Source organism: Hemibagrus wyckioides, linkage group LG01, assembly GCF_019097595.1.
Source record: "Hemibagrus wyckioides isolate EC202008001 linkage group LG01, SWU_Hwy_1.0, whole genome shotgun sequence".
In the NCBI taxonomy this organism is placed as follows: Eukaryota; Metazoa; Chordata; class Actinopteri; order Siluriformes; family Bagridae; genus Hemibagrus; species Hemibagrus wyckioides.
In genome coordinates, this window is record NC_080710.1 from 20836693 (window position 1) to 20863773 (window position 27081).

At 39.6% G+C, this 27081-nt stretch overlaps 1 protein-coding gene across 1 annotated transcript in view; it reads right to left on the reverse strand.

The window, feature by feature from the left end:
* osbpl10b (oxysterol binding protein-like 10b) overlaps positions 1–26683 on the reverse strand; it is a 49849-nt gene extending 23166 nt beyond the window's left edge. Inside the window, exons 1-6 of the mRNA XM_058399609.1 lie at positions 26263–26683; positions 23114–23289; positions 22087–22166; positions 19655–19885; positions 6081–6300; positions 4606–4754 (exon numbers count right to left, since the gene is read on the reverse strand). Of these exons, the coding sequence (XP_058255592.1) occupies positions 4606–4754; positions 6081–6300; positions 19655–19885; positions 22087–22166; positions 23114–23289; positions 26263–26474 (1068 nt within the window). The 5' untranslated portion in view covers positions 26475–26683. The remainder of the gene's footprint in view (positions 1–4605; positions 4755–6080; positions 6301–19654; positions 19886–22086; positions 22167–23113; positions 23290–26262) is intronic.
* Between the last annotated feature and the right edge of the window lie 398 nt (positions 26684–27081).

A 27081-nucleotide genomic window follows, 5' to 3' on the forward strand; every position in this document is an offset into this window, starting at 1 on the left:
TATCCTAGGAACACTCGGCATAAGGTAGGAATAAACCCTGGGCAATTAAAGTAGACAGTCCACTGACCAGCATGCGTTTGGACAGTGGGAGGAAACCAGACAACCTGAAGGAAACCCATGTGAAACTCATTCCTGTCGTAGACAGAAATCTGAGCCCAGGATTAAACCTATGATCCTGGAGCTGTGAGTCAGCAACACCTCCCACTAAAATTCTGCAATATAAAAATTGTTCATGCTGTTATGTTTATGTTGATGGATTCTGAACAGAGCTGCACTTTCTAGTGAATAAAGAACACTAATGAATCTTGAATAAGTGCATCTGTCTTCATTTCTGTTTCTGTATAAAATAGAGGGAACCTGTTCAAGTAGCTGACTCATCCATCACTTAAGACAGATCTTTGCCCATCTAAAGACACATGCCCGGGTTAAAGAAAAACCACTGCCTCAAAAACTCCAAGCAAAAGACAGTACTGAGATTTTTTTTAGGGTTTTTATTCAGTTACAAATTTTATAAATACCTGAGAGTGGAAGCTGGGGTTGATTTTACATGCCTGATATTTGCAAATGACACCATCCAAAGTGGACCTCTGACATTCACATGAACATTGTGTTCTCTCATCAGCTGCGATGAAAATCAGCAACATCCAGTCTGATATCATAGTTCTGATGAAAAAAAATTGGATGCTCCATCACTTCACATGAGGGAAGAGACCTTCCCTGTGGGAATTTGGAATCTTATTCATGAGTGATGGAAAAAAGAGATTTTGAGGTTGACAAATGGATCCAGTCCACGGATGGCAGCAGTGTTTCTGTTCCTGTACTGGGATCAGGATCATTCAGGACAAACAGTTTGATATCATTTACATACCAAAGCACTCTGACTACACTCTGAAACTCCATCTCTATCCCCACCTATGGTCACCAGTTGTGAACACAGAAACCAATACAGGTGGAAATAAGGTTCTTCTACAAGGTTGTTGGGCTTGCTCTCAGTGATGGAGCTCAACGACACAGAAACTGCTACTTCTCCAAACTGGAAGGAGCAAGTGAAGGGGGCTAGAGCATGTTATAAAGATGTCCCCTGGTGTGTTCCTGCTGGAGCTTTATCAGACACATTCAGCTGAAAGCAGACCCAGGACAGACCTTGGACCTGCTGGAGAGATTATATTTCACAGTTGGCTTTTGAAGATCCCCCTGGAGGAGCTGGAACCTGTGGCTTGGTATAAAGAAGTCTGGCCTGACCTACTTAGCCTGTTGCCACCATGAGCCTCACCAGGAAAAATATGTAAGCAATGCTGCAAGTACAAAAAGTGTCTGATGTACTGTATGTTAAGGTATGGAAAAATAGCATCTTTAATTATACTGTTTCACATAAAACTTTAAATAACCTAGTGAACCTGTGGTGTATCATAGGGTTCAGTCTGCAGTGACTTTCATACAACCAGAAAAAAAATCCCCAGACAAATGTACCTGAAACCTCAGAAATGATCATCACAATTAAAATGTGGTTTGTTACAATGCTCATTTGCGTGCTTGTGAGCACAGATGACTCCAACTGTAGTTCTTTATTACCATCCGTTGCTGAATTGCTTGAGCATCGACTTCCTTATACCCCATCAAGCCTCCCACTTTTACAGTTTACTACTCTCTAGCCCCCTCATCAGGTTATTACTCAAAACACACAGGCATTTAAACCAGCATGATGAATGAAAATGCTTACTGGGTATGATTAGCATTAAAACCTATACAGTGTGCACCATCTACACACACACACTCTCAGTGTGCCATTTTGGTGCAGTGCCATCAGTGATAAAACAGAAAGCCTTCCTCAGATTTATGGAGCCTCTGACTGCACTGCTGTTTTACACCATGGTTTACTAGTTTCTCATTCAAAAGAGAGAAATCACTGGAGTGGCTGCTGCACAAAGCACCTGCCTAATTGCTTGTGCTCTTCTGCTAATTCCTTGAGCACAGTGCACACAAAAGGCACTTGAAGGGAACATTCTGTCCAGAAAATGAAATTTACCACAATATCCCCTTATCTCAAACACACTCAATCAGCACAGACACTTTTGTTGCCTGGAGTTTGTTTCTTTTGTTTGACACCAGAGATAACAAGGCCTGTGCTAGCAAGCATGAGAAGCATATTTACTAAATAAATGTTAACTAGATTAGCTTAACCTCAAGCAAACTCCATGTTTACATCCGCTCACCTCAAGACAACATACAGTACTTAAGTAATCTTAAACAGACTTGTTTATGTTTATGTGGTTTCTGATGAAAAAATCCTTAAAAGTGATTGTTCATCACTTTTGTCCTTAGCAATTAGTTTGCTAAAACCAAACAAACCCATCAGTGCCTTTTAAAGTTACGATGTGTTGATTTAGCCTAAACTATAAGCTTCCTTCACTTTAGGCACTTCAGGTCTCATAGCTCCAGGGCAGTTCAAGTCAGGGTGAACTCCACAAGTCCTAACATATTACAAACTGTCTAATGCTGTGTTTGTGATGCCTTGTAGGTAGTCACGATATCATTGAAATGATGTCATTTCCCACCTCATCATGTCTGAGATGATGTGGACAAAAATACATGAATGCCTCCACAAAAACATTTCTTCTGAGGGTACTGGTATTACTCTGGGACACTGAACTTCAAGCACTTGTGCAACATTTTTGCAGCACAGCAGCAGCAGAGAACAACAATGTGTGAATGTTAGAAACAAGTAGCCGGTTGCTGAATTGGTTCTCCTTATATGTCATACCTACAAACTGTTGGTTGAACATTTGATGCATATGGCATTCAAAGTTGGAAAACCACTCAGAAGTTTTGAAGTCAACTCTACAGGTTTTCAAGGAGACATGTGTGCCTCCCTCATGGAAGAAGGAAGCTGGCATGTTTACAATTGTGACAATGAGCGTTTACGGGGATGCTGGACTTTCCAAATCATGTGAAGTTATTTAAAGGTATAGACTCATTATTTTGAACAACTTTCTTAAATGAACAACATATGATTGCCCACTGGTCTGTTTTTTTAGGGACATTGACATGAACATTTTCATGCCCCTAAACATGACACTGAACAAAACAAACTGTGATTGGTTGCTTTACATGTCAGTCCGATTCCCTCTTTGCACGGTCCTTGGGTAATAAAAACTGCTATGGAGTCCAGACCTTCTGCCGTTAGTCTGAAGGTCTGGCTACACGAGACTAGTTATTGACCAGAAAATACTATCAGATTACGTGCAGAGAGTTTGGTCAATTAACAAGATAGTGCCTTCGCCCCTCACACACTACAGGTTTGTCCTATTCTGCAGATTTCAAGAGCAGAGTCATAGTCAGTAAAATCAGTTAAAACGAGCTCAACAGTATCAGGGCGTGAAGTGAAGTAAATTCATGTAGTATAACCCAGGCATTAGCTTACTAGCAGTACTTGGAGTAATATCTACTTCTATAATACAAGCAGTGTGTAAAATATTATTTTTAATAACTTTTTTTAAATGACATATATAAGAATGCCATATTTTCACATTCCGTTGAATAATATTATTCGTCAGATCATCTAATAAACAGATTGCATAAAATTTTAAAATTTAATCTTACATAATGTAACAGGAAAAAATATAGACTGGAACTGCATTCAGCTGTAACGTTGCAGGTTTATGATGACAGAAAACCATAAATGCTTTTCTGGACAGTTAATCTGAGCTGGCTGAATGATCTTGTGCTTTAAAAGATGGTTTGTCGGTCCTCAGCCGCCGTGATCAGCTACACACTCCAGCTGGGCTCCAAGAAGGACAGTCTGGATTGATGTTACTCATTTCAGTAGCTCTAAGTGCTGAGGCCTATCAGCATATTTCACTGTCTGTGTAGGCAGAGTGCCAGGGATGGCCGCATGCTCCACCATAAGCACAGCGTGTTTCAGCTAAACATGGCAACATCCAACCGGTTATATATCCTCTCACACTTAACACACTCAAGCATGTTACTGGAAACCAGTGCAATGTTATCCTGAATAGTGTGAGCAACGTGCTGGATTTCATTCCACAGATTGACATGAAATTTGACATGAATGCAATATTAGTGATGAGATTAATGGTATCTTATTCATTAAATATCATAGCTTTGGTTCTGTTCACTATCCTGAGTGCTGAGTGCACGTTGTCTTTACAGGGAGTGCTTTTAATGACACATTAAGCAGCACAACATCATTTCCATCCCTTCAGGCACACACATGCTCACAAACATACACATATCATGAAGCACCAGTAATTGTGGCCTAATTCTAAAAGCAGGCAGGCAGATGACAGAGATGTAGGAAGAGCAAAGGTTCCCAAAAGGGACCGAGTGACTCATCCCCCCTCAGATAGGGTTGTTGCAGAGCCTCAGTTACCTGTCAGAAAACTAGAGCACATCCAATTAGAGCTTCCTGTGCCAGACGAGTTCGGCAGGAAACGCACAGAACCCTGGAGTGTGTCATTTTTAGGCAGCTTTGACTTTTTATACATAGCCACTACAACTAGAGCTCAACATATGCTAGTGACCTTACTATAGACTCTTCTGTGATTTTTTATTTTTTTTTGTATGTGTGTGTGTGTGCGCATGTACCTCAGAACCTTTGTGCACTTCCTTGTTGCTCCTGTGTGCAGGAGATGGGGATGCTCTGTTAGTGGTAGAGTTAGAAAGGCCCATCACTGATCCATTCTCCACTGGTTCATCTGTTGTAGGTTTTGCCCCCGACCAGCCTGAATTGCTGTCTAAACACACACACACACACACAGACACACACACACATTTACACCAATTCACTGTCAAGCAAAGCAATAGCTATTTTACAATCAGCTCAGGAATTTGGGAGCGATGACTGCAAGCAAGAGACTTTTTGGAGGTTTTTGCTTTGTTCTATATTCCAGTTAATTTAACACCTTTGTTCAAAATGATCTGATATTAAAGGAGCAGTCTGTGATTGTTGGATTCTAGAAGGAAAATTAAAGCCATTGAATGCTAATGAGTCTCCCCCAGCCCTCAACCAGAGGTAGAAAGTGACAAAGCACAGTTAGTGTTACACTAGCTAAGACTGATTTTTATCGTTTTGTATTCAACTTCAATTTTTCTTTGACCTTATATTTTTGATCACTACTTTCTACGTTACTGCATTTATTTACAAATCATATATTTATAAAGTCATAAGGTGCCTTTTTTTTTTAGAATCGGACAGCATGAAGCAGCTGATTTAAATCCCTAACAAATCTGAACTAACAGACAATAAGTATGAATAATTACTAGACTTGATGGTATTCTTAGTTTGAGTCTGGTTCACTAGGCCACAGTGTATTTATTGATAAGAGCCTTCAAAATCACTTCTGTAAGCCACTCTGGATAAGTACTGTACAACTGTCAAATGCCATAAATGTAAATGTAAATGTCAGTGTCTCTGTAAGTGTAACTGTGAATGTAAATAATAGCCATCAGGCAGTTTGTACTGTGGTCTGCATCTAAATGACATGTAAGTGATTGTGGAACATTAAAAGAGTGGAGTACTGTGAATTTCGATCCAGAGTTCAGGGTGAAATCTAGTTTGTGTTACATAGCCAGACCTTTGGATAAAGACTCTTGGGTTAGAGTTAAAGAATAGTAAAGAGGAGATAAGGCAGTGTTGGGTGAGGCCTGGTCAATACTGGTAAAAGACAATGCTTTACTCTTATGTGCTTTGGATATTGTTTTGTGCCCAAACTTCAGTTATTTTCTCATAACAATTAAGGAATTTTAAGGTAAAAAAGCAGAAACAGTTCTTTTCTGGTTGAAAAAAACCTAGAAACCTGCAACCAGAACCACCAAATTTTAATGTAATTTTAATTTTCAGTCTCTGTTATATAACATTGACTTTACTTTTGAAAATTGCTCTATATTTGAGTGACACACCAATTCCAGTCAAATTATTTACTTGTCACAATAAGTCTCGACCATGCCCTGTAATATGTCAGTCTAGATCCACAGTGAATCAACAAAACTCCTGTCATCATTTCCTCCTGTACTGATCTACGCCACTGTGTCCTAACAGATCAGATCACGCTGTAACTCACCTGTGTTCAGCCCTGGTGTGTGTGTGGTGATGTTGCGGGCTGCCTGGGTGACATTGTGCTGAAGGATGCTTAGGCACTCTCCTAGACAGCTTAGCGTGGCTGCAGACGTAGCCTTGAGAAGCAGCAGGTCAGGATCGAGTGAGGAGAGAGGCCCACGGCTCGGCAGAGACTCAATGGAGTGCAGCAGGTTCTTCTGCTGGCCCTCAGCCTGAGACATGACCTGAGTACCAAACAATACTTTTAGAAAACTAAAAAAAAGTCTTGGACAGAACCATGCTTAAAAGCTATGTTCAAACAAGGTTCAAGCTATAATTTTAAAGTGATCTGACACCAATTATTTTTCAAACAACTCAATATGTTAAGAGTACAGAGAGCCAATGAAGCTTATGCAGCAGATCCTGTGTCAGGGCAATCACATGCATTTGTGCACATAAGAAAATTATTTTTCACACACTTTTATAGATTTTTATCATGCACCCTTTATAATAAAGTGAAGACATGGCTTTTGAAAACAAGATAATGATGAAAACATAATATTTAAAGATGACCTGATGGAAAAGTATGCATTTATTCCCCGATCTCAACACACATACACACCACTGTCCAAAATTCAAGTCAAAATTGAAATCATGAATAATATGAAGCATATAACATATACTTCACACTGCCTTCTTTACAGCCATGAATGGATCACTGATGGTTAAGCATTTAAAAGAAAACTCTTTCCACCATTTTAGTAATGTTACTTGCTTATACAGTAACAAGAATTTTAAGTAACTGGACATTTTCATATTTCGTTGAATACCCCTTATATTAGTGCAACGGAACTGTCAGGACCTTTTACACTAATCACAATCTCAATTAATTCCAGTAATTAGAGCAGTACACCTCATATACAACAATACAAGCTTATTAGAATGCAGTAGCTGGAGCTATTAAATGACCTTTTCAATGACACAACCTTATGTTCAGCAAACTATGAGTGCTTGTGTCCTTATGCAACAGCTTTCAAGTGCTTGTCGAACCTGAGAACACTTATTGGACATTATTATAGCAGATTTCCCGAATTACAGGAACAGTGCAACATATTAATCCAATCTGAAGAGGTTTGAATACATGCCATACTGCTGTAGTTTGATGAGAAACACTTATAATCTCAGCAGAGTGAAACAAATCTGGATTAAAGTCAATCCCCATATTCTCACAGTAACAGAGGCCCAGTTCAATCTGTGGAGCATCTTTCAGTAACATTTGAGTCAGGGGGAATAAATGACAGTGCATCATGTCCTTTATGTGGTTATAATGCAGACCCGCTAGCATCAGCACAGCAGAGGATTTTATCGGGAAGCCGAACTGTAATGTGGGTGGTGTGAATTTGGCAGGAGTTGGCTTGTGCACTTGTCATCTATTTTAAAGCTTGTCACAAACCGAGTAATGATGTCCGCTTATTTGATGTGCTGTAGATATGAAGCTCCTCTATTACAAATGGGACAGACAGCTGAGGAGGATCGCAAGGTGGTGACTCATTACTGTGGGCCGCTCAAAGAGGAAGCAACTCGCACCAAAACACCCACACATCAGCTCGCTCTGTATTCCTCTGTCACTTTCTCTTATAAACTCACAAACACACACACCATAATCATCTCTCTGTCACTTTTTTCTTATTTCTTTCTTCCCTTTCTCTTTTCTTAGCTTTTAACAAAACTAGACTGAATTTTTAGTAACAGACATATGAGAGACTGTTCCCACAAACATTCACTATTGACACGTACATTATATCTCAACAGCATGATCCTTTTAAACTCACTATAATGAACAACAAATTAATTTATTTATTCATCTACAGTAAGTGATTTATCCTAATCAGGCAGGGCAGTGGCTCTGAATCTACCCCAGAAACACTGAGCAACCTACACCATCCTCAACTCATCCCTGCATGCCCAAAAAACAACCTCAACCCATCCCTGCATCTACCATGTCCATCCACATCCTATCCCCACTCGTCCCAATGCTGTCCCCATCCCATCCTTGCATTTCACAACACCATCCTCATCCCATTCCTACATGCCCCAACACAGTCCTTATCCCATTCCTGCATGCCCCAACACCATCCTCACCCCATTCCTGCATGCCCCAACACAGTCCTTATCCCATTCCTGCATGCCCCAACACCATCCTCATCCCATTCCTGCATGCCCCAACACCATCCTTATCCCATTCCTGCATGCCCCAACTCAGTCCTTATCCTGATCCTGCATGCCCCAACACGGTCCTCAACCCATTCCTACATGCCCCAACACCATCCTCATCCCATTCCTGCATGCCCCAACACGGTCCTCAACCCATTCCTACATGCCCCAACACCATCCTCAACCCATTCCTACATGCCCCAACACGGTCCTCAACCCATTCCTACATGCCCCAACACCATCCTCATCCCATTCCTGCATGCCCCAACACCATCTTCATTCAATTCCTACATGCCCCAACACCATCCTTATCCCATTCCTGCATGCCCCAACACCATCCTTATCCCATTCCTGCATGCCCCAACACCATCCTTATCCCATTCCTGCATGCCCCAACACCATCCTTATCCCATTCCTGCATGCCCCAACACCATCCTTATCCCATCCCTGCATGCCCCAACACCATCCTCATCCCACATATGCATGATGTAATACGATCCTCACCCCATTCCTGACTACCCTCACACAGCTCTCATCCTGACCCAGCTTGCCCCAACAACATCCCCATCCCATCCATGCATGCCCCAAGATGATACTCATCCTGTCTGTGCATGCCCTAACAGCATTTTCACATTGTCCTTGCATGTCCAAACACCATCCCACCCTGTCCCCACTTGACCCAACACAGTCCACATTCTGACTCTTCTTTCCACAACACATTCCCATTTTGTCCCCACTTGCTCTACCCCAACCATCATCATATTTCCCTAACACCATCAACCCATCCCCAGGTTTTTTAAATAAGTATACATATTACAGTTTGAGATCAAATGATGAATATAAGACAACAGAGCAGAATTTCAGCTTTCATGTCCAGATATTGCCCAGGTGTGTCCTGTTACACTGACTGTTTAAACAATTAATAGCTATGAATGTCTACTCCTGGTTTAAGCCCCTGGATTTCACCTGTGAAGACTGTAATTGCTGAAAATATAAACCCACATGAATGCCAGAGAGCTGTCTGTGTGAGAAAAGCAAGCCATGCTGAAGCTGAGAAAAGAGGGAAAATCGATCAGAAACTGGGCATAGCCAATACACTGATACTAACATCCAGGCATGACCCAGGACAGCCAAGAAAACAACAGCAGTTGATGACAGAAAGATTATAAGGAAAAACCCAAAAACAAGAGTCAGTGACACTACCAACACCAAGTTATCACAATCCACTGTTCAAAGAAGACTTCAAGAGCAGAGATATAATAGGCCATATTACAAGATGCAATCTACCCACCAGCAGCAAGTATCAGAAGGTCAGATTTCAATTTGTAAAAAAGTACCCACAAAAATCTTGGAACCAAGAATAACTTCTACCAAAGTGATCACTTATGATCCAAAACATACATGCTCATTGGTACAGCATTTGTGGAGGTAGTGGGCTTACATGGCTGCTTCTTACTGGAGAGAGTTTGAGTTTGCATGGCTGCTTTTAGAATGAACTCACTAATCTTTATTAATGATAGAACTCATGATGGGAGCAGCAGAATAAATTCAGCAGTCTATGGAAACATTCCATCTGCCAACTGTATCCAGTTTAAGAGAATTGTATCCAATCTAATTGGAAGGATCTACATCAAGAAGCAAGAAAATTACCCAAAACACACTGCCAACCCAACAAAACACTTCACTTGAGAGATGGAATGGAAGGTTTTAGACTGGTCAAGCCAATCACCAGACCTTAATCCAACTGAAAATGTATTTCACCTCCTGAAAAAAAAACAACACTAAATCCCTCCAAAACAAACAACAAGCCTGGGAAAGCATCGCAAAAGAAGAATGCAGTGGTTTAATGATATTAGTAGGTCACCAGCTTGATGCAGTTATTGCAATCAAGGAATATACAGCTAAATATTATGTTATTTACTTACATCTCTGTTCCAATACTCAACAAAATATTGGATAGTCTTCCAGCAAAGATAACTTGCTCTAAGCTGTTTAACACATATAGATGTACATGTTAGGAAATGAAAACTGTAATTATGATCTATCTATATTCATTTTTTGATCTTATTTAGCAGATATAAAGTCCAGCATGTTAAAATCCATTGCTCAGTATTCAGTACTCATTCTGACCTAAGCACCATGTGTAACCTAAGCACATGTGCACCATGTGCAGAGCTGACACAATGAACAGTGACAGTATTACAATATGCACTATCCCAAGTCACAATATTTACTATATATATATATATATATATATATATATATATATATATATATATATATATATATATATGTTAATATAATACTATGTGCAATATGGTCTTAGTTCCCTAGCACCATTTTTCAAATTTTGTATACATTTGGTATACACAGAATATTTCACTTATTTTTATTTCTCTTGTGTAATCTGAAGCAGTCTCAGGCAAAAGAATTTCCTTCAGGAGTAATAAAGTTCTGTCTTATTTATATATTTCTATATCTTAAGTGCTTTGGCTGAAGAAATGATGAAATCAGATTTCCGCCTCCACCAAAAATTACTGATTGGAAACTTGAAACCATATCACAAGTACCATATTAAAAACCAAGACAACCACAAGCTCTGCTCTAAATCATTTTCACCTTTAAAACATTTTGGCTATATGGAATTATGTCCCTTTTTTCTTGGAGTGTTATAATGTGGAAGGATTGTGCTGTGCTGTGCTGTGCTGTGCCTAGAATTTCATAATTCATCTTGCATTAAAAATTCATACACTTTAATATTCTCTCTTTGTCTGTGTGCTCCAGTTCTTTTTTGTCTGAGGCTTCAGAAGTTATGATCATAGCTCCAGAAAGCGTAATCTATTCCAAGTGCATGTTGCATGTTTGTAACTAAAAGCCATTCTCGACTGATGTGTTTGGGAAAATGTGGCTGCATTTGGAGCTCAGTCTGAACCCAGCAAAATTGCTTATAGTGTGTTATTATTCTGCTTTTACCAGCTTTATGGACACATAAGAGGACAAAAGGTAGACAGAGTACACAGAAAACCACTCTCTTTCATTCCAAAATAGTCTCCTGTTTTCCCCTTCATCTCAATGTGCTCTTTCACTCAATACATTTTTTTTCTCTCTCTCTCTCTATGTTCGAAATCTCTCTTTGAAAAGTCCATGGCAGTGGCTGTAACTAGACACAGTGGCTGTAACAAGACACATGATCAGACTCTCTCTTTCTCTCTCTCTCTCTCACACACACACACAAGGTAAGAGGATTGTTCTCTATTAGATCTCTTTCTATGCCACTGGCACAGAAAATTATTATAACCTGCATATTTGTTCTGTACAGCAAATAATGTTAACCATGTCTGCATACTAGCAGTCTCAACTGAAATCATGCAAACACAAACTAGCTATGACTTGATACAGTAGTGCAGAGCAAAATAAAAAGCTAAAATGTACCAGAACTACAACACACAGTAGCTAGAGAGGAAAGTATGTGCACGTCACGCCTACCCCTCCATCCCCACCCATTTTCCGTGCTGAAATGAAGCATTAAGACAAACGCAGCTAGGAAAAGGTCAAGTCTAATGGGAAATAAGGAGCTGTTATATCTCCAGCAACCATGAGATGAGCATTTGCTCTCTTTTACTCACATTCATTTGATCTTTGACCCCGGCTGCCAAGTGTAGCTCCGTTAGGTGCCTCAGGAAGCCTCTTATCGTTCTCTGTAAATGCTGCAGTGTGAACATGGCACACACTGTGCAGTCAGTAATTACACAGTGTCACAGTTCTCACTGTGTTGCTCTGTGGTCCAGCGCAATCAATTGTCCAATTCTAATCTGCAGAATGTCCGCCTCAATTTTAGATTAGGATTATTTTAGACTACTGGGACATTCATACAGGAATCACAGCTCTTTTGCCTAATTGAATCCTAACAATTGGCGGCTTCGCTGACATTAAGACATTAGGGGATTTTCAGGCTGAGAGACAACAGCAACAAGTTACACACAAGGTTCAAACATAAATAACACAGTGCAGTTACTTACTGACTGCATACTGCAAGATAGTTTGGAATTATATACAGTTTTATTATACAATTCTATGATCCTCAGATGTTGAGCCATAAAAACTTGGGTTAAGGCAGAGGAGTATCCAGTTATTAGTTTCAGGAAGGAAAAGTGAATATTTTTAATAAAATCACTGCTTGATCTGTACAATTAAGCTGACAAGTGTAACTTACACTGTGCATGGATGCCAAATAGTAGCAGAACTAGTGGCGCTATTCGGGATTTGCCATTTAATTATTTAACACATGATCTAGGCTACCATAGTCAAATCTATCCACATTAATAGCACTAAAAGGCAGCAAAATAAAATACAGTTGTTCAAGAGCCGCTGGAGAAAAAAAAGATTAAAATAACATGCTAGTGAGATGGGAGGTGGCATCTTATCTTAAAACAATAGCTGCTTATTTAAAATGCTCCTACAGTTTACTTCCTATACTTTATTGGCTCTCACTTTAATATCCCTATGCTGTGGGTCGCTATGGTAATTGTCAAACAGAAATGAGAATCATACATGTTTCCTATGGTTAATTATGGTTCTAGCCAAACTATCCCTAAGCTGGTAGTCAATAAGAAGCTTTATTTTAGTCAATAAGAATCTTATTTTGACACATTATACATTACAGCACAGTGAAATTCATTTCTTCACATATCTAAGTTTATTACGAAGCTGTTTTCAAAGATGATACAGCACTCCTGGAGCAGAGGGGGTTAAGGGCCTTGTGTAAGGACCCAAAAGTGGCAACTTGGCAGTGTTTAGGCTTGAACCCCAACATTCTGTTCAGTAACCTTAAGAGTAAGAGCCTTAATCATTGAGCCAGCACTGTGCATGTGTGGATAGTTTAAAACAGGCTAAACAAAGTAAGTGTGCATTTATTTGATGGCCAGGTGGATTAAATCGTGATGACGAGGGTTTTTTTTTTTTTTTACTAACATAAGTATAGCACAAAAATACAAATATAGTATATAAACACCTGCAAAATATCCGAGTTGCATAAGAAATATTTGACAATGCCATAAAATATCTCACAGGAAAGTCAAACTTAAAGTTCAGCCAACTATGCCTGTTTGTCAAGGAAGATACAACTTTTACATTTTCATTGAATATTTTAGTCTAAATCTTCTTATATATATGTTTAGTTGCTTGTAAATAACGTGTCTTTCCTCCGAACTGTCAGTTACAGACTTATATTTTAAAGGTTTCAAGAATAAGAAAGAGCTTTCTTGGCCAAATAACATGGACTCTGAACAGTCAATTATTCCTGATAGAAAAGGTCAAAGGCTGCTCATCTCCTGGCTGCTGGAGATAGCAGTAAGGTGTTTTTTTTTATTATTGTCGTTTAGACTCCACATCGTTTTCAGCTGCACTGATTTCAGGGTTCAATTTCAGAGAAAAGGACATATTCCTACATTAAGGCAATGAGCCGTGTATGTGAAGCATATCATCACAGAACCAACCAGACCAAGTTCCACCTGTCAGTCAGTCTGACTCACTGAAATACCCAAAGCAGAGCTGATACAACATGCCTGAAGCTGTTACACATCCGATTTGTTGTAGGATGACCTGCCAGAGCCAAACAAAGACAGTGGATAAATGCTAGTCTATATCCAAAGCAACAGATCAAGCATAGCCCTGGGTACCAGAATAGCTTAAAGTTTGACGACAAAAACAATAAACACATTATGACACTGGGTGTGTTGGTTAGCCTGATAATTTCATTTCCACAGGTCATAAATGACTGTTCATTCAGAAATACAAAAAAACACAACAGCCATTTTTATCCAATCAGCAAGCAGTCTGTGTTCTAGTGTCAAAAGTATAACAAATAAGATTAAAATAAACATTAACCAAATATAGGTACTGTATGGGATGAGAAGATTGTGGTAAAAAGGAACCGTGGTCTATGTAACTTGGTGGCATGTGCAAGTAAAAAAAAAAAAAAGGTGTGCAGTTAAAAGCAATTCCCTTGTGTTTACTGACTGACAGCAACAGCAGGATTATTTCTGAAGTGTAAAGAGCCACAATGCCAAAGCCACAGGAAATGAATAGCTACAATTCAAAGCAACGCCATGAAACATACTGAGCATCTGGTGATGTCTGTAAGTTGTTAACTTTAGGCAGGCATCGTCTGTACCCCCAACTTGCAAAAAACTAAATGTGATGACTTAAAAAATATTTTTTGATTATTTAAATATCTTTGCTTCTCTAAACCGATAGTGGCTATGTATGCAAGCTGTGTGGTTCACTCAATAAAACATGTTAATACTAACATTTTCCACTTTATTCATGTTATGTATGGTTGCAGTTCTGACAGCAGTGTTGCAAAGCATGGTCCAGACACCCCCAGGGAGGGCCAGTTATGTGATTTATTTTATTTTTATTTAGAAAAATTGTGGAAACATTTAGGGGTCCAAGCACTAAAATCAGCCCAGATCTAATGTGTTCTATTGATTTAGTCCTTGGCTACAGAAGGGTTTGTGAACCTCAAGTGATGTGTATGATACAAAGATTGGTAAGATAGAAAAAAAAACATGACACAATGAGTAACATTTATTCCATAAGCTGTTGTACTAGCAGGATCACCAAAAAAAGGTTTTTCATTAGATGTTTTAATGAAGATGGTGGTAAAAAGTGCTGTCTAACACATTTTTCCAAAGTCTCCCATAGGTGTTCAACTGGGTTCTGATAAATGTAAGAGCCAACGCATATGATTTACAATATTTTCATCCTCATCAACTATTCAGTGAGCCCTCATGCCCTGGGCATGGGAATATTATCATCCTGGAAGACAGCTCTCCCTTCAGGGTAAAAATGTTTAATCATAGATCATTATTCAAAATAACACTCATTTCAGGTAAGCCTTCATTCTAAAGGAACAGCTGAACCAAACCCATACCTAGGAAATGTCCCCACAGAATAACACTGCTACTACTAGTTTTCCTTTAATTTGTCACACATCTGTATGCTTTCATCCATCCATCCATCCATTTATCCATCCATCCAGTTTCTGTAGAAATTATCCTATACAGGGTCACAGGAAACCTGGAGTCCATCCCAGGGGACTTGGGGCACATAGTGGAGTACACCCTGGACAGGGAGCAAACCCTTCACAGGTTTATGCTTGCAACCACTCCATTAATGATTCATGAGTCTGATTTTTTACTCATTTTTGTCCAGGTACAAAATACATTCTTCTGCAACAGCTCTGATATGATACAGCAACTTGGATATTTTTACCCAGCATAAACAGGCACAATGACTATACCATCCTGGCTGGACAATTACGTTTTATTTTTGCCAATGACGAGCATGAAAAAAAAAAAATAACGATTTTATGAACTGGCACTTCAACTTAAACAAAGAAAACAACTTAAGTCTTTCAAATCAAGTCTTGAGTCTCCCCGAGCTGCCAAAACAGCTTCACTGCATCTTGGGCATAAATTCTTCATTTTCAGAGCTACATTTACATCCTCATCCCCTGTCAATATCTCACTGTACATGATAAGATCTCGTGCTAGCATTGCTTACTGTGTTTAAGTATTTAACTGAAAACCCAGCAGAGCATTTCGGAACAGGCTGCTGAAGCAGTTCCTCTGAAGTGAACATTAGCGCTTTGGCTGGTTTAAATGATTTTCATTCTGGCTGCCTTTGGCCTAACTTGTTGACGGAATTATTTCATTATATAACTGTCTGTTTCATTTACTTAAAACTTTTTAAAAAATTTTTTGACAGAGATTAAAAGGTCCTAAAGAAAATGTCTGAATGTCAGCATGCTGTACATGTTGCTTTGGGAGCTCTGTTGAGCCCTGTAAAATGTTTTTTTTTTTAAAATACTGTAATTTATAAACAACGTTAGTACACTTCCTTTATTTGTAGCCTATAAAGGATGTTGAGCCATCTATCTTAGACTATGTTGAGCCCATGAAGGATGTTGAGCTATCTATCTTAGACTATGTTGAGCCCATGAAGGATGTTGAGCTATCTATCTTAGACTATGTTGAGCCCATGAAGGATGTTGAGCTATCTATCTTAGACTATGTTGAGCCCATGAAGGATGTTGAGCTATCTATCTTAGACTATGTTGAGCCCATGAAGGATGTTGAGACATCTATCTTAGACTATGTTGAGCCCATGAAGGATGTTGAGCTATCTATCTTAGACTATGTTGAGCCCATGAAGGATGTTGAGCTATCTATCTTAGACTATGTTGAGCCCATGAAGGATGTTGAGCTATCTATCTTAGACTATGTTGAGCCCATGAAGGATGTTGAGCTATCTATCTTAGACTATGTTGAGCCCATGAAGGATGTTGAGCTATCTATCTTAGACTATGTTGAGCCCATGAAGGATGTTGAGCTATCTATCTTAGACTATGTTGAGCCCATGAAGGATGTTGAGACATCTATCTTAGACTATGTTGAGCCCATGAAGGATGTTGAGCTATCTATCTTAGACTATGTTGAGCCCATGAAGGATGTTGAGACATCTATCTTAGACTATGTTGAGCCCATGAAGGATGTTGAGACATCTATCTTACGGAACAAATGTCCAGTGTTTCAATCCTCTCCAGCTTTGTAGGGAAGCCATCTCATATATGGCTAAATATGAAGCTGTGTTTGATCTTTTTGTGGTTATTAAAATGATAATGTCCTATGTTGTTTTAAATATGAAAGATCAAAGTGTTGGCACAGTAATGACACTCATTACACCAACATGGCAAAGCACATTAAACACAAATATGCTGTTTATTTACTGTCATGCTGTCTCGTTTTATGTTTTTAAGCAAATTGTGAACTGGCATAACTTGGACTGTGCAATGAGTCAGAAAATGGAGACCAAAAAGCCAAAACCGTATAAAGAAGAACAGCTTGTAATGAAGGAAACAAACATACTTAAGATAAAAACTCTGAATTGCACACTACAGTACACACACACACACACCATGATGGTGGTTAGTAATCTGATATGGCAAAGCAGTGGAAACTGTCCCCACCTCAATGTGACAAACTGTCCCCACCCCGGTGATCCACTGACACTGTTATACACATGAGCATTAGTATATTTGCTAAAAGACAAAAAGTCTGATTACTCAATTTCTGTCTGTAATGTTAAAGAGACATGGTGTGGTTTGGATGGTTGTTGACTTTAAGCAAACTATTTAGAAATAAATATTTTATTCCGGTACTAGACTGTATGAAACACTTGTTACATGCTATGTTACAGATACAGAAAGTTGTTCTTCATTATTTTGTGGATCATTTTTCGGACTTTCACTATTGGTAAATTGCTCAAAGCATGACAGTTGATCAATACTACAAATGCCAGCACTAATTTGAAAGAAATGGACAATAGAGAGGGAAGACAGAAGAGAATAGATGGAGAAATCAGGTCATGTGTCATTAGTGGGTCAAAACATGGAATTTACGGGGTTAATTTTAGGTGTGTACATAACAAGGCAAAAACTGTTCATAATACAGTTATGCAGTGCACTAAGATCCTGAATGATACTGAATGATACAGCTAAATGTTAAGACATAATTCCCTTTTTAAATATTATATTTAATTGACTTATACCTGTTGGAAAACAGTACTTGGGTACTGTAAGTTGCTTTGCATTTTTATTTAGCTGATCTGGAGAGTTGAAAATGAGTCCAGCCAGATTAGCATAGTGACCAATGATGCGTTTTAATCTGAATTCATTTATAGTTATACCCTCACTGCCTGCTTTAATAGGAACAGCTAGATCTCAGGTTCGATTAATGCAGGTATCCAAACAGCCAATCGTATTACAGCAGGACTCTGCGCATAATATTGCACCCAATGCATAAAATGTTTATATCAAATATCAGAGTGTGGAAATGTTTATCTCACTGATATTGATTGTGGCATAGTCTTCGGTACCAGACATGCTGGTTGGAGGATATCTGAGATTTTCAAACACAGCAGTCTCTAGTGTTCATACTGTATGGTAGAAATTGTTGAAAGCATCATGTTGATGAGAGAGAGGTCAAAAGAGAACGGGCAGACTGGTTGGAGTTGACAGAAAAGCTACAGTAATCCAAATATCCACTCTTCACAACTGGGGTGAGTAGAATAGCGATTTAGAATGAATAGCACATCAAAGATTGAGGTGGATGGGACAACAGCAGCAAACCACATTTCCATCCATTTCTGTCAGACAAGAATTCAAATCTGAGGCTACAGTGAGCAGAGGTGCAGAGGTTAAAGATTAGAAATTAATCAATCTGCAAGACGTATTGCACTGATGACGTGCACGTGATCACGTGATTGTCTGACTGGATTTCTGCATAAATGAACAGCTGTACAAGGTTTCCCATTAAAGTGGCCGGTCTGTCTGGTTTCAAATAAGTTGTGTCACTTATATGTCCATACATAATTGTAACTGAACTACATCACACCTTATTTACAATAGAAATGCATTATTTAAATTAGTAAAAATTAATATTAACTCAATTTCATTAAATAAATAAATAAAAATAACTGATAACAAAACTTAATTTGTTAACATAATATAAATTATAAATGATTATAGCCTCAGTTAAGGCATACAGTTTAAGTGCACATTCACCATGGCCTTTCTCTCATAAAAATGAAAGAGTGAAGTATTGCTGCAACAACGTCAAAACAATGTGAAGACACCGGCTTTCTGCTGAGCAGCCACTTCTGGATGCTGACGCATCAGTCGCACACCCGCCAAGATTGAAGAGTTCTATAGGGAATGTGGCTAATGCACACCACGCACTGAAAAACTGCACTAGCATGAATCTTAAGAAGGAGTTAAAGGAACACTTAACACCTTAGAACCTGCAATCCATAACAACACCAATAATACGTCAAACTATGGAGACACCTCTAACCCCCATGTTCAGTTGATCTCTTTTGAGTTTAGAAAATAACTCTTGTCAGTAATAGAAATGCATTTATGGAAATAGACGTAAAATCATTTGACAGGCTTGGGTGTATGCACAGGCATGAGCTCAAATAAGAGATGGAGGAGGAAATGCGCCAGGGACAAAAATCACCATTTTGTTTTTTCAGTTTCTTTAACTTTTATGTCAACTGTCAAACTCTTATAAGCTTAATTTTGAAATATATTTTATATCTATAGCAAACTAAAAAAATTTAACCATTGTCATAAAATAAAAAAAAAACATTTAAGAAAGAAAGAAAGAAAGAAAGAAAGAAAGAAAGAAAGAAAGAAAGAAAGAAAGAAAGAAAGAAAGAAAGAAAGAAAGAAAGAAAGAAAAAGAAAGAAAGAAAGATGAAATAAAAATAAACTTTTTGGGGTTATATATCTACCCTGGCATTACAGATTGCGTACCCTACCTCTTTGACATGGTGCAGACGGGCAGGATTGTGGCTGCAGGCCCGGTGCCCACTCGTGGGTGATTTGTGGTGGGTGATGGTGATGATGGAGCTCGGGGTCCCGTGCCCATGCGGGAGGTTTTGCCTCTGGGTGGCAGTGGAGGAGCAAGATGGAGCGGGATGAGGGAGTAGGGAGCAGCTGCGGGTCCGGCTGCCCGTGGAGGAGGAGGAGGCCGAGGATAAAGAGCAGCCCTGAAAAAGATAGCAGCAGCAGCAGCAGCAGGAGTGAGACGGGACACGAGCAGCCAAGTCCCGTCTCCTGTCAGAGATGCGCAATTGCCCTCGACAGCCACCCCGCTGCCCTGTGACACACGAGGGCATCTTCTGCCCACTACTGCAGCCTCACCCGCAAAGAGGGAGGGAGGAAGGAAACAAGGGAGGGAGGGAGGCAGAGTGCAAAGGGGTGGAGGGAGTTGTATGGAGAGGGAGGGAACGGATGAACCAGGAATATGAGAAGAGAGAGAGAGAGAGAGAGAGAGAGCGAGAGAGAGAGATAGAGAGAGAGAGAACAGAGAGAATGTGCTGGAATGTATTACACTCCCCAGGGAGCATTGAGAAAAGAAAAGATGGCACAGTTCCATCTCTGAAACCTCTTCAGCATGCACAGAGGAACAGAAATTCTAATCTGTCTGCAGACAACCATGCAATGTAAACAATGACATTATTTTTTTTACCTCATTTATCTCATCCCCTAATTCTACATCATTTCAATACAAACAGACTAAAATCAATACATCAGTCTGATTAGCTGACAAAAACACTTCTAGGCTTCTTCTGCAAAAACAACATGCACAGATTTGCCTGTGCATTCTTGTAGAAAGAATCGGGAAAATGCTCCATAAAGACCTCCTTCTACAAGTTCATCTATTTCTAAACTGGTTAGGATGTTTAAAGGATTGAACTATAAACGAGGAAATGAGCATGAATAAAGATTCACTAAAAAGACCAGGCAGCTTCTTAGAGGCAGTGTGGCTGCTCTAATAAGACCTGACAGTGCAAAACTGCCTCAGTCTAATAGGCAGTGCATTACAGACGCAGGCTTATATTTCAGCCGTGAACAGAACACAGACACTCAGAAACACATACACACCCACACCATACAAACAGGGCTTTGAATGCCACCCCACAGAGCTTCGATAATCTAACACCTCATAGACCTCAGCAGGGCTGTGTACACACCTGAGTGTGTAAGAAATAATGTGCTTGCAAGGATTTAAGCATATAATATATTGTCAGGCTGCACGAAAAGACTTTCTGCTGGTTTCCTTCGTAATCTTCACAAATTCTAGAAATTAGATGCATTTACTACGATCCTGTCTGGATAGGGATCGAAAAAAAAAGTTTAAATATAAAAGCATAATGATTTACATGGCCAATAAATATAAACAGTGGTAGTAAAGGCACCTTTAGTAACCCTGTCTAGTGAGACCTTGGTGATTTATAATGTGTAACTAAATAATCAGACAAAATGAGAGTGAATGATTAACGTTTAACTTTACAGAGGTTAAAAATAAAATCAATGTCGGTTAAGCCCAAGGTGTTTAGCAGTCCTGTTAGATTTCGCACCGCTGAGTTATCCTTTTTTTTGTTGCTTGTGTTGCTTGACCCCTTAAAGCACCAGCTTAGCATTGATTTCTTTATCTTAAAGTGTATTATTCAGTAACTACATCAGTACAGGCTAGTAGTATAGAGAGGGCAGAATGTTTCCAAACCACTGAAATCCTTTCGGTTTTTAATATGCAGTAAAAATGTGTGGAAAAACAGGAGAAAAAAAATGTGGAGCAAAACCAAAAGAGCGTACTGAGTACAGTTTTTCGCAAATTAAAAACAAACTTCTGTTGCCCAGATTGCTGTACAGGGGTAACTTGAGGTTTACATCCTAGTGAGATTTTCAAAAGCTAATAAATAAAATGCAATTTGAAGCAAATGATACTTATAATAATAATAACAATTACTATTAATGAAACAAAATGTCTGTGGCAAGTAAAGTAATTATGATTCTCATTGATAACAGAATGCATAAAATAGCAGAGATTAGGAAGAGGAGAATAAACTATTACAGCTTAAGAGACAAAGAAATCAGCTAGCTTCATTTCGTTACACAACCAGCAGCCACTTTTTTTGCCTTTTGCAACATTGCAAACTCCAAAACCACTCTGAGCAGTACAGGATGTGACACCAACATCCTCTGGAGAAATTAAACTTATTATCCCACTTTCAGCTGAGAGAAAATGTGAGACTAACCTTTAAATCACAAGACTGCTGAGGCAGTTTGCCAAAGTGCAACAGAGGTCAGAGGAAAGGGAAACAGAGGGGTCAGAGAAAGGTGGCGTGACTGTGAGAAAGAGAAAGAGACGGAGAGTATATGTGTGCACTGTAATTAACTATGCTACCTTGGCGCTGCCCTCTGAATGGCGACGGGCACAGATCTGAAGCTGGGTCATCCACTGCTGCCGCTCATAAGCATCGCAAGCTGTACAGATACAAAGCACACACATCAGACTTTTATACAGACATATGTGTGTGTGAGTGTGTATGTATATTCACTATATTCACTGTATGTACTTGATCTAGAACCAATCACTCTAATATTACAAAAAAAGTAATGATGCAGTGTAAGTTGAGCATAAATCTAACATGCTTATGTTCCATCTAATGAATCTTACATAGACAGGACAAATTGCTGTTCACAAAGGACAACCCGGGTCTATCATTAGAAAGCAGTTACAGTAAAAGCTTTTGCAGCTTCACGATGACAGTGAGATATTACCTGTCTGTTAACTCTTATACGAAACACTAAAACTCAATTTGAAGGTTAGCTGTAGCCTGCGGTCAGAGCAGAAATGTGTGAAATGAGAAAGCAGCACCTGAAAATTGTGACAGCAAAAAACATTACAAAGTGGGAGAGGAGTGGCATCCACCACCTGCCGCAAGGGCTTCATAGCACGCTATCCCACTACACATAACAGCTATGTTTCATGTGCTTGTCTAGCAAGCCCTCTAAAAATAATTTTGTTATACAACCATGTTATTTTGTCCTCTTTACATGAGGTCTGTGTGAACGAGTGTGATTATCACAATGACAAGGATGCAACAGGTTCAGGAAAAGGAGTGAAGGTGACTAATTAATTGCTTCAGCTGATTGACACCAAAAAAGTGAAAATGAGAGAAAAATAAAGACGAATGGGTTCCAGTGGAAAGACAGGGATCTGCCATGGGTAAAAGCTGACATAAAAGGATATGCTGCTTTAAAGATGGCAGACAGATAAGTCTCAAAGGAAATGAGCAGGGAAGAAAGAGAATGAGTGACAGCAGGAAAGAAGCACAGGAAGGTGAATCTGACAAGAGCCAAGAGGAAAGAGTGTGATGAAAAATGAGCAGAAATGAAGCTTCAAAAGAAGATGGAGTTTATTCTTTTACCTCTCAGCTTAAAGAGCTCTCCATTAACAGCATAGACTGTGAACATGAATGGAAACTCATCACTGGGGGCCACAGAAGAGCCAATCAGAGGCAAGGAGCCCCGTGGTTTCTGGCTCTTACTTTGTTCGTTTAGAAAGTACTGCAGTTGACCAAGCTCAGGGTCCAGAACAAAATACCTGTAGAGGGGATAAAGAGATAAAGTTTGTGACTGGTCCAGCCCTAGTGCAAGAGAGTTGTAGAAAGAAGAGACACCAAACAAATGTGGCCATATAATGCTGTATTACATTCTTTAAAGGAGGCGTTTGTAAGTTATGCTGACCTCCACTCTCAATTCCCATCCTCTGACCAGGAAACAATAAAGAAAACGCCTCCTAGGAACTCTGAGTGGTCTCCTCAACTGCTCTTAGAGTTCCACCGACTTCAACAAGTGATGTCAAGTGAACATAGCGTCAGCAGTAGCACCTCTTAGCTTTAAATGAGTTATGTTGTCTATATGTATCTGGTTTAGATCAAACAACATACAGACAAAACAACTTGTTAAATTTCTAACACTGACGATACAGAATATAGGAAAATATAACTAATAACTAATATAAATAACTGGTTGCTAACAAAGGATATAAATATTCATCAATTATCAGTTTGCTGGTTGCTAACTGGTTGCTAACTGATTAACTGGTTGCTAACAAAGGATAAACAAGCATGTGGATTTGTACACTGAATGCATGGACGTCAAAAAAGACACCATTTCTAATTTCTGCCCTAGAAATTTATAAAAAGAAGCATGTAACCTACTGAGTTCCACATATTTTTCTAAGGGGTCTTTAACAATATGTGTTTTTGTAGGTCTATTAACAAGGTTCAAAACACATCACAAACTGTACCTTTAAATCTCTGAGAGTGTACAAAGGAAGTGTCACTATAGCTTCTAGTAGCTACTAAGTAATATGCTTTGAGATAAATCACTGAATATAAAACTGAGTTTATAAGTAGACTATAACTACAGTCAAAGCAATCGATCTGAAATAATCAGTACTGTAAAAGAGAATGTTCCATCTCTATATTTTACATACAGTGAGGAGGAACATGCAGTGTTATGACATGTCATAATGCATCCTGTCATGCCTAATACACTCACGTCAGGGGGTTGTTGGGGTTATAAAGAACGGACAAGTCTGCTTCATGATAAACATTAGATTTATGAGTGGATGGCTGTGCTTGTTTCAATGAATTCCAATAGTGAAGAGTAACCACACAAATCCCCTGGGTTCTAACGATTCTTTCCATTTCTCTTTATCATTTTGCATTAAGAACTCATTTTGCCTCACAGTGGTCAAAGTGTTACACTTGCAAATCTTTAAGTAAACTCCAACTGGCATGCAGCTAAATGCGTGGCGTGCCTGAGAGCCAGCATATAACTCCCTCATCTTAAGGATCATTATATAGCTGGCTGCTTTCCCCATCGATTGCAAGGCGAGGCAGCAGTGAGAAGAGAACATTAAGGGGATGGGGGATTTCCTCTCTACAGATGAGTCACAGTCTCTCCCAGATGAAAGGAGCATAATTAGGACTACGCTGTATTGTCTGATGCGGTACCCACAGCCATGAAATTCCCACCTTCACACATTACAACAAACCGCCCCACCATGAATGAGGACTGGAGGCTTACACTGCTTACACAATTTGCATTAAGATACACGCCTACTACAATCAATGAGATGTTACGATACTAATAAACAGGCCTTGTGTGACCACATAAAGAAAAAAAGATCTTTAAATACATTTTAGGCCTCAAAAGCGTTGATTCATATATGAGAAATATAACATAAGCGTGTCGAAATGTGAAATGCACTGTGTAAAAATTTCTTGCAGGAAGTCCCTGCAGTACAGAAGCACAACAGTTTGCAGTCACGAATGCCTATTGATAGATGTGTGAATTCAGTGGGCATGCAGTCTGTCGAGTCGGTCATGAATATGCGCGAACATATTGTGTTTGCGTGGGGAGGCTTGAAGACTAAAGTACCAATTAACATAATAATAACAATATAAAAATAATTAGTGTTCTCTTATTGTTAAGACACTGGTCAGCTGGAAATTAAGTCATTGCACTGATTACATTACTTAGAGAAGACAACAGGATGATACCTCAGCAGTGTTGGTTGAGAATATGCAATAGGGATGCATGATATAGACCTAATATCGTATAGCAATTTAATTTATTAAGGTCGCAAACTTCTGCACAGCTCAGGTCATAGAAACACATACATAGATTAAGCTAGAGTTTGGGGTGGGGTTAGCATTCTGATCTCTCTGTTTGATTTCATTTATACAAAATTCAATGAAATTGACCCATGCTGTAAACAGGCTATATTTACTGCACAGTGGAGTCACTTAATGGGACTAAATGAATGCAACTCATTATATGGACCTAAATCATTAACGAATGACATGGCCAATATAACTAACATTGCAAACTCATAGCTCCAGGGTCCCAGTTTCACTCCTGAGCTTGGCGTACTGTCTGTGTGGAGTTATCATGTTCTTTCCATATCCACATGTGTTTCTTCTAGGTTTCAGATTTCCTCCCACAGCCCCAAAAACAAGCCAGGGGGTGGTCTTAGACGGATCTACTCTAAACTGCAAATGTGTGTGTGTGTGTGTGATGCCCATCAAAGCTGTTTTCCCACCTCATGCCAGGTATTCCCGAGGATGAGCTCTCCTGACCAGGATAAGAGGTGAAGATAGTATTAGGACTTCTTGGATCGTGTGAATTTGTCATTTAGTTTAGATTTTAGCACAGGACTAATTTTGCATAGTGTATTGTTTCATGTTATATGCTTTCAGAGCTGAATATAACAGTCCTCTGAGATGTCAACAAACGATCATGGAGTCTGAGTGGACCAGAGTGGACATCATGAAAGCTGAAATCGAGCGCGAACAATACTACAGAAATCAAAGTGCTCTTACTCAACAATCTGAAAGTTCAGGATAAAGCTAAGTGACTGTGGTCAACCAAAACTGCATCCAGTCGTACTAAACAGTGTTATAAGAAAGGCAGCTATAGAACTGTGCGGTACAGTGTGCGGTTTTGACTATATGATGATTAGTCTGTGATTATGGCCTCTGAGAGACATCAGTCATCGCGCTACCTGTGTTGCCATCCTTGCAGTAGATTGGTGTATTTGTTGAGGACTCCCTCCAGTCCTCGCCGGAGGTTTTGCTCCGCTTTCCCGCTGCAGCTCTGGGGCACTGGAGCTCCGGGCCGCGCTTGCGCTCCGCTCGCCGCTGCTCTCCGGCCGCGTTCCACCGACACACTGCGCTTATTAGCGCTGCCACAGCGAGCCGCACCGCACTTCTCCATCCCGCACGCACCCGCACACAACAACCTCCAGCGAACTGTTAAAGGAAACCGTAACGCAGGAACATGACCGCGGTGTCGAGTGAAGGCTCTCTGCGTCCGACTCCGTTCACTCCGGAGCAGCTCACTCGGTGGAGTGTGTGTGTGTGTGTGTGTGAGTGTGTGTTCTCGCTCCCTCCCACCTTCCCTCCCTCACTTGTTTCAGCGGGAGTAGTCCACTCAGCGAAGGCGTTAGGGGTTTCTACAGCCAGGCGACGCGTGGCACGTTCATCTCTTCTGTGTAAAGAGTCCATTGGTTATTATTATAATTATTTTGATTTTTTTTTTTTTAGAAAAAGAAGTCTAAATCTGTATGGCTTTTATTATTTAAATCGTATTTTTTCTATTCCAAAGTGCAATAATTGTTTCATATCAAATCAGTAAGTTATTCTGACCAATCATATCCTATAATGAGACATTTCAGTGGAATGGAGCGCATTCTTAAAGGATGACACTGTCTACGTCCTATCCACATGGCACGAGAGCTCACAGAATGATTTGATGAATATAAAAAATGATCTATGACATAGGTCGTGACAGTATTTTATCCTAATTAAAAACCAGGAAATTT